The sequence below is a fragment of the Strigops habroptila genome, chromosome 1 (genome assembly GCF_004027225.2).
Source record: "Strigops habroptila isolate Jane chromosome 1, bStrHab1.2.pri, whole genome shotgun sequence".
Lineage (NCBI taxonomy): Eukaryota > Metazoa > Chordata > Aves > Psittaciformes > Psittacidae > Strigops > Strigops habroptila.
The window spans coordinates 564,095-577,512 of record NC_044277.2 but is presented as its reverse complement, the minus strand read 5'-3'; the positions used below and the strand labels follow the sequence as shown (position 1 = coordinate 577,512).

Here is a 13,418-nt window from a genome sequence, read left to right as displayed (position 1 = left end):
TTTAAGCCTGAACCTAGGGCACACCCAAAAGCTGTGTTCATTGAGAGCTATGGAGAACCTGCAGAAGACCGAAGAGACTAACGGCTGTGACGGATGGAGAAGGGGGAAGAACGGAGTGTGCTCAAGCAAGAAGAGGTGATGATGCTCTCACAAGCCCCAGAGAACTGACACTGGACGTTCCAACCCACGTTTTCCCAGTGTTTGGTTGGGCAGGTCCCTGCACAGCTCAGCCACAGGCTGCTGGTGGTGCCATCACCCTGCTCCATGCCCCCAGCGCTGCCCCACAACCTGCCCCACTCACAGCCCCTGGTGCTTTTGCTGTTGGCTGTGGTGGTGCCGAGTCCTGGAGCTGAGGAGCGGGAGGACACACACACAGCACCGCTGTGGAGTTCCCATTGCGGAGCAGGAGGCTTCCAGGCATCACTCTCCAGATGCAGAGCTGCTCAAGGGCAGGTTCACAGCGCTCACAGCTCACACCAACGGCTGGAGTCTCCTCCAGGAGCCTTTTTACCTGATGAGCTTCCCAAAAATGCAAACCCAGGTTTATGAGCTGGTCGAGAAAGGAGGGGGAGAAGCTCCTCTGCTTTGAGAGGCCGCCAGTCCCCTGCTACCCCCCGAGCTCAGCGCTGCTCCAGGCACTCCACCTAGTGGTGTCCAGGCCATTTATCATCAGTGATGCCAGCGGTTGCTTTAGCCAGAGCCAACGGAGCAGCCAGAAGGTACCTGAGAGACCTGCAATGCACTGGAGGATGTTCTCATCCCTTACACAGGGTACAAGGCTGGACGCTTCACCTCAACACTGCCACAGAACTGCAAAAGCCACAGAAATCAGGGAATCAGGGAATGGCTTGGGTTGGAGGGACCTTAAAGCTCCTCCAGCTCCAACCCCTGCCCCGGGCAGGGACACCTTCCACTAGAGCAGGTTGCTCCAAGCCCGTGTCCAACCTGGCCTTGAACACTGCCAGGGATGGGGCAGCCACAGCTTCTCTGGGCACCCTGTGCCAGGGCCAAAATCCACAGGGAATTAACTGGGTGCAAGCAAGGAATCAAGAGCCTGGAGTAAGAAGTATTAGGACAGGACAGCGAATGCTATCCCAAACAACTTGAAGACCCTGATGTGGCATAAGACAAGACGGAATAGTTGTGCTCTCAGGGAGGAAAACCCAAAACCCAGCACAAGAGAACCCCCAGCACCACACACTGACATTTCAGACCCATCCCCACGGAAGGAAAGGAAGTTCCTGAAGCCTTCCCAGCCTTTCCAACTGCAACCTCAAGGCAGAGCCGTTCTCCAAAGCAGCTTTACACCGTGGCTGGGGTCACCGGCCTGGCTGGTGTCACGCCAGGTCTTTATCATGTTCGGAAGGTCCCTGCACCACCCCCTCTAAGCAGAAAGCATCCGAAATCCCAAGCTGTATCCTGAGACAACAGGAAGCTGGGATGGAGAACAAGCAAGGGGCAGCCTTCTCGCAGAGAAGGGCTTCAAAACAACCTGTTAAGGACAGAAAGCACCGGGCAAACTGGGCTGCACTGGTCCATCCGCCCCTCCCCACATACATACTGCTTCATGGCGACCAGCTTGGAGTCCATGCTCTCCTGCTTTCCCTTCATCACCTGGATGTCAGTCAGTAGCTTGGTGACATTGTCCTGCTGAACCTTTATGTCCTCGTTCTTGATGCTGGATACCTGGAGACGGGGAGGAGAGGTCAGTGATGCTGAACCCACAAAGTGCTCAGTGAAGTTTCAAACTGACACCAAACATCATCCATCAGCCACCACTGCGTCCCCACCAGGACCTTGTGTTGAGGCTGAACCCAACCACCCACAGAGCAAGCTCCTGGCCAGCACATTTCCACTTGAAAACACCAAATTCTCTCCCAGCCTAACTAAACCGAGGTAGTTTTGGATCAGGAATGCAGTGACCAGGTCAGAGTGAAGGCCAGAGCCGGTTGCTTACACAGACCTTCTGATAGGGAACAGACCAAGATGTTCTTAGCGAGGACAATCCCACGGGTAACATTCACAGCCTCAAAGCCCAGGGGGAACATCTGCACTGGAGGGAGGAGGCAAAGTCTTCTCCCACACTTTGAAACGTCTCTGCTGGGTGCAGCGAACTCAATGATCATGTTCAGCAATTCGGGATGTCATGAGCTGGTTTGAGAAGGAAAATAGGGAGCACAAAGGCAGAGGAGCCTCTTCCAGAGGTGCCTCAGCAGCAGCCGGTGGCTGGATGCCCCCATCACCTTCACTGCAAGTGTTAAAGCAGCTGAGGAGCGGGTTCTGAGCAGAGGGTTTTACACTTCTGATGAGATAAGCATGAAATCACAGAGTGGTTTGGGTTGGGAGGGACCTTAAAGCTCAAATGGAAAAGACCAAATGTGAAAGGAGTTCAGTCACGTGCTGGCTATGGGGGAATGCCCTCAAGAACTTCCAGATGAAGAACAAAGACCTTCAGGTGATACCACATTGCTCCAAAACCCAGCACTGGCTGGAAGGAGTTCCCATGTGCCCTGTTCTATTGGGCTATGTGTGAGGAATAAGGGACTGGCCACGAAGGATGGGGAAGCTGTTACAGACATTAAACCCAGGGAGGATGGTGGAGCTCTGCTTCAGCCCCAACACCCCGTTAGAGCACCCCGAGGCTGCACCTCGAATCCTGTGTCAGTTCTGGGTCCCTCACTGCAAGAGAGACATTGAGGGGCTGGAGCGGGGCCAGAGAAGGGCCCCGGAGCTGGTGCAGGGCCTGGAGCACAAGTGTGATGAGGAACGGCTGAGGGACCTGGGGGGTTTAGTCTGGAGAAGAGAAGGCTCAGGGGGGACCTTCTCGCTCTCTGCAACTGCCTGACAGGAGGATGGAGCCAGGAGGGGGCTGGTCTCTGCTCCCAAGGGACAAGAGATGGGACAAGAGGAAACGGCCTCAAGCTGCCCCAGGGCAGGTTTAGATGGAGCTGAGGAACAATTCCTTCCCCAGAGGGTGCTCAGGCATTGGAACAGGCTGCCCAGGGCAGGGCTGGAGTCACCGGCCCTGCAAGTGTTCACACCCCGTGTAGCCGAGGCCTCAGTGCCAGGGGTTAGTGGTGGCCTTGGCAGTGCTGGGGAACGGTTGGACTGGGTGAGCTGAAAGGGTTTTTTCCACCCTGGCTGATTCCATGATTCTAGGTCACCCCTGGAGCACACCAAGGCTTTTCAGACCAATCCTCTGGTTTTAAACACTTTAGTTAAAGCTCATCCCAAAAGATCTGCTGCATGAACTTACGCTGGTTACTTTCCTCTTTATGTTCTCCAGGAGATGCTCCTGCCCTCGGATGAAGTAGGGATGCTGGAATTCCGTATCATCTTTCTCTGGCTTCACCAATCCTCCCTGCTCAATGTGGACAACCTTTCGAAAGCCATCTGAAAACCGAAGGGGAGACAATTGAAATAAAGCTTAACAGGGTAAGTATGAACTTGAGGAAGCAGAAGCTGGCAGCGGTCACCCTTGTCCACTTAAACACCCAGTGCTCCATCCCATGCTATTACCTGCTAACTAACCCCATCCTAAAAATGGGCTGTGGAATGAGAAACCCTTCCTTACACTGGCAGAGCTTGTGGCAGAGGATTCTGCTGATCCTCCTCATCCAGCGCTACAAGGAAGCTGGGGAGAAGTCCTGGGGGCACCAACACCAGAGGGACGTGGAGCTGCTGGAGCCAGGCCAGAGGAGGCCCCGGAGCTGCTGCGAGGGCTGGAGCAGCTCTGCTCTGGAGCCAGGCTGAGAGAGCTGGGCTGGGGCAGCCTGGAGAAGAGAAGGCTCCTGAAGGGGAGACCTTAGAGCAGCTCCAGTGCCTAAAGGGGCTCCAGGAAACCTGGAGAGGGGCTTTGGACAAGGGATGCAGGGATGGGATGAGGAGGAACGGCTCCAGCCGGAAGAGGGAAGAGTTAGATGAGATCTGGGGAAGTTCCTCACCATGAGGGTGCTGGGACACTGGCAGGGGTTGAAGGGAGAAGCTGTGGCTGCCCCATCCCTGGCAGTGTTCAAGGCCAGGTTGGACACAGGGGCTTGGAGCAACCTGCTCTAGTGGAAGGTGTCCCTGCCCGGGGCAGGGGTTGGGGCTGGAGGAGCTTTAAGCTCCCTCCCAACCCAAAGGATTCCATGACACCAAGTCACCGATCTTCTCACCTTCACACCAAAGCCCTAAATTGTACTTTTAACCAGTCTGCAACACCCAAAGAAATCCAACTCCACGGTTTTTCCCTCATTCCACCCCTGACAATAAACCCCACCCCTGCTCCAAGCAATTCCCTGGAACTGCAGCCACAGGCACCGCTCCTGCTATTCCCACTGCAGCAACACAGCCTCGTGGCTGGGTGATGGTGCAATTCCTCTGCTGCACAGAGAGGGAAGAGTCCCCCATGCTGGGAAGTGCTTCCTCAGGAGCTGAGGATGAAGCTCTGCACTAAAGCCTTCAGATGGGATTATCCCGTTTCCAGTTCTTCGAGTCCTCCCTCAGAGCTGAAGGCCCCATTCCCGAAGCTCTTCAAGAGAGCTGGTGTTGAAAGGTAATGAAAATGTCATCCCTCCTAATCCCACCGGAATGCTCTGTGCAGCCCACAGCTGGAGCATTAACATTAATCCCTGATGAAGCCTCCAAGTGAGAGGGGGTGAAAGGCACCCCCTGTGCTCCTGCTATCCCAGGAAGGCAGGCCTGGATGCAGGGGAGGCGGCCGTGAAGCAACGTCTCTGGGCTATTCCCACAACATTCCCACCAGCCGCAGGCAGAGCTGCTGCAAGCGCAGCCACCCAACAGGCTGCTCTCCACTTCCTTGTGCATCCAGTGGGGAAAAGGGGATCGAGCAGTTTGGAAACACGGAGCAAGGGGGGGAGAGGAGCAACAGACGTGGGGGGGACGCGCTGGAGGGAAGGGCTGGGATCAGAGGGACCGGGACAGGCTGGAGAGGGGGAACCTCCTGGAGCTCAACCAGGCCCAGGGCAAGGTCCTGCCCCCGGCCTGAGGCAATCCCAGCACAGCCCCAGGCTGGAGAAAGGTGGGGGGGAAAGGGAGAAAAAGAAAGGGGGGAGGAAAGGAAAAGGGGGGAACTGCTGGGAAGGAGCAAGTTTCCAGGGACACTGTGCCGATGCAAAGGAACAAACCTCCCGCTGTCCGCAGGGACAGGATGTAAGCGGAGGATTCCAGCCACGGCTGCGGGTCAGACACCCAGCACCAAGCGCTGCCTGCCCGTCCTTCCCTGGCAGCGCTGCCCTGGGGAACGCAGGGAATGCCGACCCCTGGAGCCTCGGAAAAGAGCTCCACAGGATCAGGCCCAGCACCGAGGCGCTGATCCAGCCCTGAAGCAGAGCACTGAGGGTGCTGGGACACTGGAAGGGTTGAAGGGAGAAGCTGTGGCTGCCCCATCCCTGGCAGTGTTCAAGGCCAGGTTGGACACAGGGGCTTGGAGCAACCTGCTCTAGTGGAAGGTGTCCCTGCCCAGGGCAGGGGCTGGAGCCGGAGGAGCTTGAAGGTCCCTCCCAACACAACCCATTCCATGACTCCATGACTGGATGAACAACTCTGAGGTCCCTCCAGCCCTGCTCTGCCACGGTTCTATGGATTGCTCCTCTACATAACTGCTGTTCAGCAGAGCAAGTTCAACCAGGGCTGGTTCCACACACCACCGGCAGCGACAGCCCCTCAAGAACACGAGCAGAAAATGACCAAGGTGTCCCATGCGGTGGGACTGTCCCCTTGGAAGCATCCCAGAGGAGCATCCTCCATGAGACATGATGGTAAAATGACTGATGGACAAAGCAAGAGAGGTGTTCAGATCTCCTGTGACAACCAGGGAACACCAGAAGCCAAGAGCCTCAAGCTCTCTGTATGCAGCAGAAGTTTCCAGGTTTGGATGTTGTTATTGCCCTCAGCTCCTTAAAACCACCACTTGGTCCCCAAAAGTGGAGTGAAGCAAATGCTCCCAACCCAATGGAACGTCTCCTACATTGAACCCGGGTTGGAACCCTGAACCTCACGTGAGGAGGAAGCCATCCTTGGCCCAGGAGCTACTTACACATGTTGAGCTGCCGCACGAAGCTGGCCATGTTGTTGTGTTTGAAGTACTTTGGGAGCACCTCCTTGGCAAACTGGCCTTGGTCAAACACATGGAAGCTGCTTCCACTCTGCCAGAGAAAGAAGGAAAACGGAATGTTATCAACCTCTGCCACACGGAAAGGGAGAAGCCCGCCAGCACCTTCAGTTCAAGGAGGCAGGGAAGGGTTTGGGTTGAAGGGACCTTAAAGCTCCTCCAGCTCCAACCCCTGCCCCGGGCAGGGACACCTTCCACTGGAGCAGGTTGCTCCAAGCCCCTGTGTCCAACCTGGCCTTGAACACTGCCAGGGATGGGGCAGCCACAGCTTCTCCCTTCAACCCTTCCAGTGTCCCAGCACCCTGCACTTGCTGAACCTCAACTGGCCATAGCCCCATGAGGCCAAGTGAAGCCACTGGAGCCAGTCTGAGCTCGAACACCAACCCCCCAACCCGCTGTCCTGGTTTCACTGGGACAGAGTTAAACCACGACACAAAGTCCATGTCCTGGAGCCTCCAGCAGCCGTGGCCACGCAGGGGAGGTTCAGACCAAGACAGGGTTTGGTTTGGAAGGGGAGAGCACAGGAACTGATGAGTTTTAGTGCTTCGCTACGATCGATGAACGTTTTCTGTGTGTCGATATAAGCAGCAGCACAAGGCAGGAGACAGCAGGAATCGCTCCTGCCCCTCAGAGTGCTGAGGCACGTTGGCCGTGGGGTCTCGGCAGGTGAGGTCTCACCAACAGAGCGGTGCCTGCCAGGAAGCACCAGCCACTGTGACTGCCAGAGCTGTCCTGAGCAGCACCAGGATCCCACCTGGGCACCCCCCTGTCCGGCCTGGTCCGTTACCTTCTGGCACATGGGGGGGGAACGATCCTGTCAACAGCAGCGCCTGCACCACAGCAGCCGAAGGGATTTCCCTCCTGGCAAAGAATTCCAACTGCGTTTTCCAACCTGGATTTCCTGCCGTGAGCACGTGCTGCTCCTGAGCCAGCCCCTGCCGAGCTCACCCAGCACCCACGGCGCTGGCAGAGCACCAGAGCAGAGCCAGGCCCGGTGGGAGACCAACAGCTCCTTGATGGAGCAGCCACGAAGCCCCAAGGAAGCGCCGCAGGGCCAGGCCAGGCCACCCGCAGGACACACTGATGGGGCCTCCACAGCTCCCCCCTTCAGCCCCCTTGGAGACGTCCCTGCTCGCTGCAGGGGGTTGGACCGGACGAGCTCTGAAGGTCCTTCCCAGCCCAAACTGTCCGTGATTCCATGATTCCGATTCAATTCCCAACAGGACCTTCGCAAGCAGGGGCTGCTCCTGCAGCACTAACCCAGGGCTTGCACAAGGGGAGAAGATGCCCCTCACCCAACAAGATGAACACAACCCAAGAGAGCCCCAACCTCCGGAGCTGTCAGCTCAGAGCTGCACTAACACCACGAGTGTCTGTGGAGAGTGGCCAAGGCCCAGCAGGAACCTCCAGGGAACCTCCAGGCCCAGATCTTCTGGCCTGGCTTAAAAGTACCAGAAAAAACACCTCCAAGATGGGATTTACAGACAGATGTGTCTCACTTTTACAGTTACAGAGCAAATTCAATGCAGGGTTAATCCTAGAGGGTTAAGATGACTTCTCTAAATCATGGAATGGTTTGTGTTGGAGGGACCTTAAAGCTCCTCCAGCTCCAACCCCTGCCCTGGGCAGGGACACCTTCCACTAGAGCAGGTTGCTCCAAGCCCCTGTGTCCAACCTGGCCTTGAAAGTGAAGGTTTTAAAGCTTTGGTTGCTTGGGAAGAGCGGCTGGAAAGTGCTCATGGAACAGGAGCTCGGGTGCTGATGGACAGAGCTGAACACAAGCAGCTTGTGCCCACGGGCACCACATCCTGGCCTGGCTCAGCACCAGTGTGGCAGCAGGGCCAGGGCAGTGACTGTCCCCCTGTGCTGGGCACTGCTGAGGCTGCACCTCGAATCCTGTGTCAGTTCTGGGCCCCTCACTGCAAGAGAGACATTGAGGTGCTGGAGCGGGGCCAGAGAAGGGCCCCGGAGCTGGTGCAGGGCCTGGAGCACAAGTGTGATGAGGAACGGCTGAGGGACCTGGGGGGGTTTAGTCTGGAGAAGAGAAGGCTCAGGGGGGACCTTCTCGCTCTCTGCAACTGCCTGACAGGAGGATGGAGCCAGGAGGGGGCTGGGCTCTGCTCCCAGGGGACGGGCCGAGGTGCCGGGTCCCGGGTGATGACTTGCAGAGCTCCGCACCCGGCTCTGTGTGCAGTGAACGGCCGGCGCCGGCCCCTCGCCTCAGACCCGCCGCCGCGGGGCACAGAAGGGAACACCCGGAGCCGGTGGGGGGCAGCTTCGATGGAGGCTTCCAACAACCCCTCCCGCGCGTTCACGTGTTGTTTTGGTCCTTATCTCCCTCGCGGTGTGACGGGGACGAGCGGCGCCTCTTGCCTCAGCTCCTCACACCCCCCTGCAGCCAAGCCCCCGCCCTTCGCTCCCCAAACCTCCGTACACCGCCCTCCCCTCCGGAGCCCTGGGTGCCAGCACCCGTCCGCGGGGACAGAAACGGGGTGCGGAGGAGCACGAGAGGGGCTCGATGACCTTAAAGGTGTTTTCCCGCCCGGTTCACGCTGTGGTTCCACAGCTGGAGCCGCCGGGAACGCGCCGCAGCGAGTGTCCGGCCGAGGGAAGAGCCGAGCAGCAACAAACCGCGCCTGCTGCTGCTCCCAGCGCCGGAGCAGCCGCTGAGGAGCGGCCCGAGGCGGCCGGGGCAGGGCGCCCGCCCCGCAGCCCCCGGAGCTCGCTGAGCGCGGGGCAGCGGGCAGCGCTCCGCGGGCACAGCCGCGCCGCGGGGCGGGATGACGCGGCCGAACGGGGCCGCTGGGCGGCGGCGGGAGCCGCGGGGTGACCCCGGCACGGCTCATCCCGCCGCGGGGCCCGCGCAGCGGGGCGGGACGGGGCGGCCGCGGGCACCCACCGGGCTCCAGCAGATCAGCGCGTCCGTGTCGGGGTCCTCCACGAGCGTCCAGAGCTTGGTGAGGAACGCGGGCACGTTGCCCCCGCCGGGGGCCGCCGCTCCGGGCCCCTCCATGGCGGCGGCGGCGGCTGCGGCCGCGGGGCGGGCCGGGCCCGGGCGGGGGCTCAGCGCGGCCGGGACGCGCCGCGGGGCCGGGCCGCGGCCTGCGCTCGGAGCGCGCCGGGGCCCAGCATGGCCGCCGCCATCTTGGGACGCCCCCCCCACCGGCGCGGGGGCGCAGCGCGCATGCGCGGCCCCACCCCCCCGGCGCTTTGTTGGGGGGGCACTCAGCGCGCGGCACACCGCCCCGGCGGGGGGGGGGGGGGGTGGGGAGCCCTCTCTGCGCATGCGCGGTGCTGCGCGCCGGGAGGGCTGTGCGCATGCGCAGAGCGCCGAGCGCCTCTCACCGCGCGCCGTTTCTGCTGATGCGCATGCGCGCCACGCCCTCTGAGGGGGCGCGGCCGAGGCGGTGACCTCTGACCCGCGCGCACGTGGTGCGGCGGCGGCGGCGGCGGGGCCATGGCGCAGGTAGGGGCCGTTGCCATGGGGACGGGCCGGGCGGGGGGGTGCTCCCGGCGCTGACCCCGCTCGCGGCAGCCCCGGGCGGGGGGGAGGAGCAGCGGGAGGAAGGCCCCGGCCCCCCCCGCCCCGGGCACGGGTGAGGGCCCGAGCGCGGCGGGAGCGGACACCGGGAGCGCCGGTTCGTGCCCCGCTCCCCCCCCCCGCAGGAGCAGGCGCGGGCGGGGGGAACGCTCCGGGCCCAGCCCTGCCCCCCCGGGTCCATCCCCCCCCCGTGTCCGTCCCTCCCCGTTCACACCCTCCCGTTCTTCCCACCCCCATGTCCGGTGTCCGTCCCCCGCCTCCATCTTACCCCCCATCTCCATCCCCCCCCGGCCCTGGGAACACCCTGACCGGGTCCCCAGCAGGTCCCTGTGTGCTCCCGGCTGTCGGGATCCGGCAGATCCCTGTGTGCTCCCGGCTGCTGGGATCCGGCAGATCCCTGCGTGCTTCCGGCTGCTGGGATCCGGCAGATCCCTGCGTGCTCCGGGCTGTCGGGATCCGGCAGATCCCTGCGTGCTCCCGGCTGTCGGGATCCGGCAGATCCCTGCGTGCTCCCGGCTGTCGGGATCCAGCAGATCCCTGCGTGCTCCCGGCTGTCAGGATCCTTTGGGAAGTGTTTTGACCCTGGACAGCAGCTCTCCCAGGTCTGGAGCAGGAATTTAGTGGGAAGCTGCTCTTGCGCCCGGGCAGGAGCCGCAGGAGCACTCGGGATGCGGGATGTTCCACTGGGATGTCCCCAGCGGGATCCGTTTGTCACCCCCGGCACCGCCTCTCCCGTTGTGGTGCTTGAGCAGGGCCAGGCCCGGCGGCTGCTCCAGCCTGGAAAACAGCAGGAGGCGGGGATTTGGGTTCGTTCTGGGTTACGTTGGTTCCATGGGGGTGTTTTGGCTGCTCCTGGGGGTGCTTTCCTTGGTGCCGCCTCACTGTGGGGGGTGTGCGAGCAGTGGGGTGAGAGCAGGGAATGGTTTGGGTGGGAAGGGACCAACCCGCTGCCCCCTCCAACGCTGGAGGGAAGGGCTGGGATCAGAGGGACCGGGACAGGCTGGAGAGGGGGGAACCTCCTGGAGCTCAACCAGGCCAAGGGCAAGGTCCTGCCCCTGCGTCGGGGCAACCCCAGCACAGCCCCAGGCTGGGGGGACGGGCTGGAGCAGCCTGAGGAGCAGGACTTGGAGCAGATTCTCCTAGGGAGCATGCTGAGGCACATGAAAAACAACGAGGTGGTTGGTGACAGCCAGCAGGGCTTCACTAAGGGGAAATCCTGCCTGACCAATTTGGTGGCCTTCTATGATGGAGCCACGGAACTGATGGACAGCGGCAGAGCAGTTGATGTCATCTACCTGGACTTGTGCAAAGCATTCGACACTGTCCCGCACGACATCCTTGTCTCTAAACTGGAGACACATCAATTTGGTAGATGGACCACTCGGCGGATAAAAAACTGGCTCGATGGCCGCACGCAAAGAGTTGTGGTAAATGGCTCGATGTCCAGTTGGAAACCTGTAACGAGTGGTGTCCCTCAGGGATCGGTGTTGGGACCGGTCCTGTTCAACATCTTTGTCGGCGACATGGACAGTGGGATTGAGTGCGCCCTCAGCAAGTTTGCCGACGACACCAAGCTGTGTGGTTCGGTTGATACGCTGGAGGGAAGGGATGCCATCCAGAGGGACCTTGACACGCTTGTGAGGTGGGCCGATGCCAACCTTATGAAGTTTAACCAAGCCAAGTGTAAGGTCCTACACCTGGGTCGGGGCAATCCCAGGCACTGCTACAGGTTGGGCAGAGAAGAGATTCAGAGCAGCCCTGCAGAGAAGGACTTGGGGGTGTTGGGTGACGAAAAGCTTAACATGAGCCGGCTTCAGTGTGCGCCTGACCCCAGAAACCAACCATATCCTGGGCTGCATCAAAAGCAGCATGACCAGCAGGTCATGGAGGTGATCCTGCCCCTCTACTCTGCTCTTGTGAGACCTCACTTGCAGCACTGTGTGCAGGGCTGGGGTCCTCAACACAAGAAGGACATGGAGCTGTTGGAGTGAGTCCAGAGGAGGCCATGAGGATGCTCAGGGGCTGGAGCACCTCCCATACGGAGCCAGGCTGAGAACATTGGGGCTGTTCAGCCTGGAGAAGAGAAGCTGCGTGGAGACCTCAGAGCAGCTTCCAGGGTCTGAAGGGGGCTACAAGGATGCTGGAGAGGGACCTTCATCAGGGACTGGAGTGATAGGACAAGGGATGATGGGTTCAACCTGAAACAGGGGAAGTTTAGGTTAGATATAAGGAAGAAGTTCTTCACAGTGAGGGTGGTGAAGCACTGGAATGGGTTGCCCAGGGAGGTTGTGGATGCTCCATCCCTGGCGGTGTTCAAGGCCAGGTTGGACAGAGCCTTAGACCACATGGTGTAGTGCGAGGTGTCCCTGCCCATGGCAGGGGGTTGGAACTGGATGATCTTAAGGTCCTTTCCAACCCTAACTATTCTATGATTCTATGACTTGGGGTGTTGGGTGAGGAGAAGCTCCCCATGAGCTGTGACATCCAGCCCTGGGGTGCCAGCACCAGAGGGGTGTGGAGGGAGGCCAGAGGAGGCCCCGGAGGTGCTGTGAGTGAGTTCCCATTCCATGATTCCATGGCACAGCCTGCCCCGGGGAGCTGTGGCTCAGGCAGCAGCCTCGGAGCACGTCTGCAGGCAGAGGGATCAGTGCCGAGGCTGAGGACACCGGGACCGGCTGCTCCCCCGGTGTGGGGACACGGCAAAGCACCACAGGCACCAGTGTCACTGATGGTGTGAGCTGCTGCCAGCGCGAGCCACGGCTTCCTTGTGTCCTTCCTTCCTTGTGTCCTTCCCTCCTTGTGTCCTTCCTTCCTTCCTTGTGTCCTTCCTTCCTTTTGTCCTTCCTTCCTTCCTTCCTTTCGTCCTTCCTTCCTTCCTTCCTTTCGTCCGTCCTTCCTTCCTTCCTTGTGTCCTTCCTTCCTTGTGTCCTTCCTTCCTTGTGTCCTTCCTTCTTTCCTTGTGTCCTTCCTTCCTTTTGTCCTTCCTTCCTTCCTTCCTTTCGTCCTTCCTTCCTTCCTTTCGTCCGTCCTTCCTTCCTTCCTTGTGTCCTTCCTTCCTTGTGTCCTTCCTTCCTTGTGTCCTTCCTTCTTTCCTTGTGTCCTTCCTTCCTTGTGTCCTTCCTTCCTTCCTTCCTTCCTTCCTTGTGTCCTTCCTTCCTTGTGTCCTTCCTTCCTTGTGTCCTTCCTTCCTTGTGTCCTTCCTTCCTTCCTTGTGTCCTTCCTTCCTTGTGTCCTTCCTTCCTTCCTTCCTTCCTTGTGTCCTTCCTTCCTTGTGTCCTTCCTTCCTTGTGTCCTTCCTTCCTTCCTTGTGTCCTTCCTTCCTTGTGTCCTTCCTTCCTTCCTTCCTTCCTTCCTTCCTTGCATCCTTCCTTCTTGCTTCCTTCCTTCCCTGCTTCCTTGCCCCTGCAGAGCCTCCCTGCCCCTGCAGTGCCTCAGGCTCTGGTGCCCGGCAGGACCCTGTGGGAGCGGCGCTGAAGGGGCTCCTGGGGTGGCAGAGCAGCAGATCAGCACCTCAGCCCGGCCACGCCGTGCAGGCTGCCGGCATTCCCACTGGGAGCGGCGTGGGACATGGCACCGGGGCTGCCATGGAGGGAAGCAGAGCTTGTGGAATGCTGGAAGTCATCAAGAGGAAATGAAATCCGACAAGGACAGGCCAATATTGACAGAGCCCCGCGAGCAGGGAGGCACCGGGAGCGGGGCTGAGCTCCTGCTGACAGGCAGCTGCTGGAGGCTCCGGCCTTGCCCGCTCCTGCATCCCAAAGG

At 60.1% G+C, this 13,418-nt stretch overlaps 2 protein-coding genes across 3 annotated transcripts in view; one reads left to right on the top strand and one right to left on the bottom strand.

The window, feature by feature from the left end:
• The window catches only part of HSF1 (heat shock transcription factor 1), a 28,806-nt gene extending 19,530 nt beyond the window's left edge, over nucleotides 1-9,276 (bottom strand). For both annotated transcript variants that reach the window (XM_030506890.1, XM_030506900.1), the window contains exons 1-4: nucleotides 9,015-9,276; nucleotides 6,041-6,149; nucleotides 3,257-3,393; nucleotides 1,562-1,686 (exon numbers count right to left, since the gene is read on the bottom strand). In XM_030506890.1, coding sequence (XP_030362750.1) covers nucleotides 1,562-1,686; nucleotides 3,257-3,393; nucleotides 6,041-6,149; nucleotides 9,015-9,128 — 485 coding nt within the window. In that variant the 5' untranslated portion in view covers nucleotides 9,129-9,276. The remainder of the gene's footprint in view (nucleotides 1-1,561; nucleotides 1,687-3,256; nucleotides 3,394-6,040; nucleotides 6,150-9,014) is intronic.
• A 226-nt stretch (nucleotides 9,277-9,502) lies between these two features.
• BOP1 (BOP1 ribosomal biogenesis factor) overlaps nucleotides 9,503-13,418 on the top strand; it is a 48,125-nt gene continuing 44,209 nt past the window's right edge. The window contains exon 1 of the mRNA XM_030487094.2: nucleotides 9,503-9,581. Within this exon, the coding sequence (XP_030342954.1) occupies nucleotides 9,573-9,581 (9 nt within the window). The 5' untranslated portion in view covers nucleotides 9,503-9,572. The remainder of the gene's footprint in view (nucleotides 9,582-13,418) is intronic.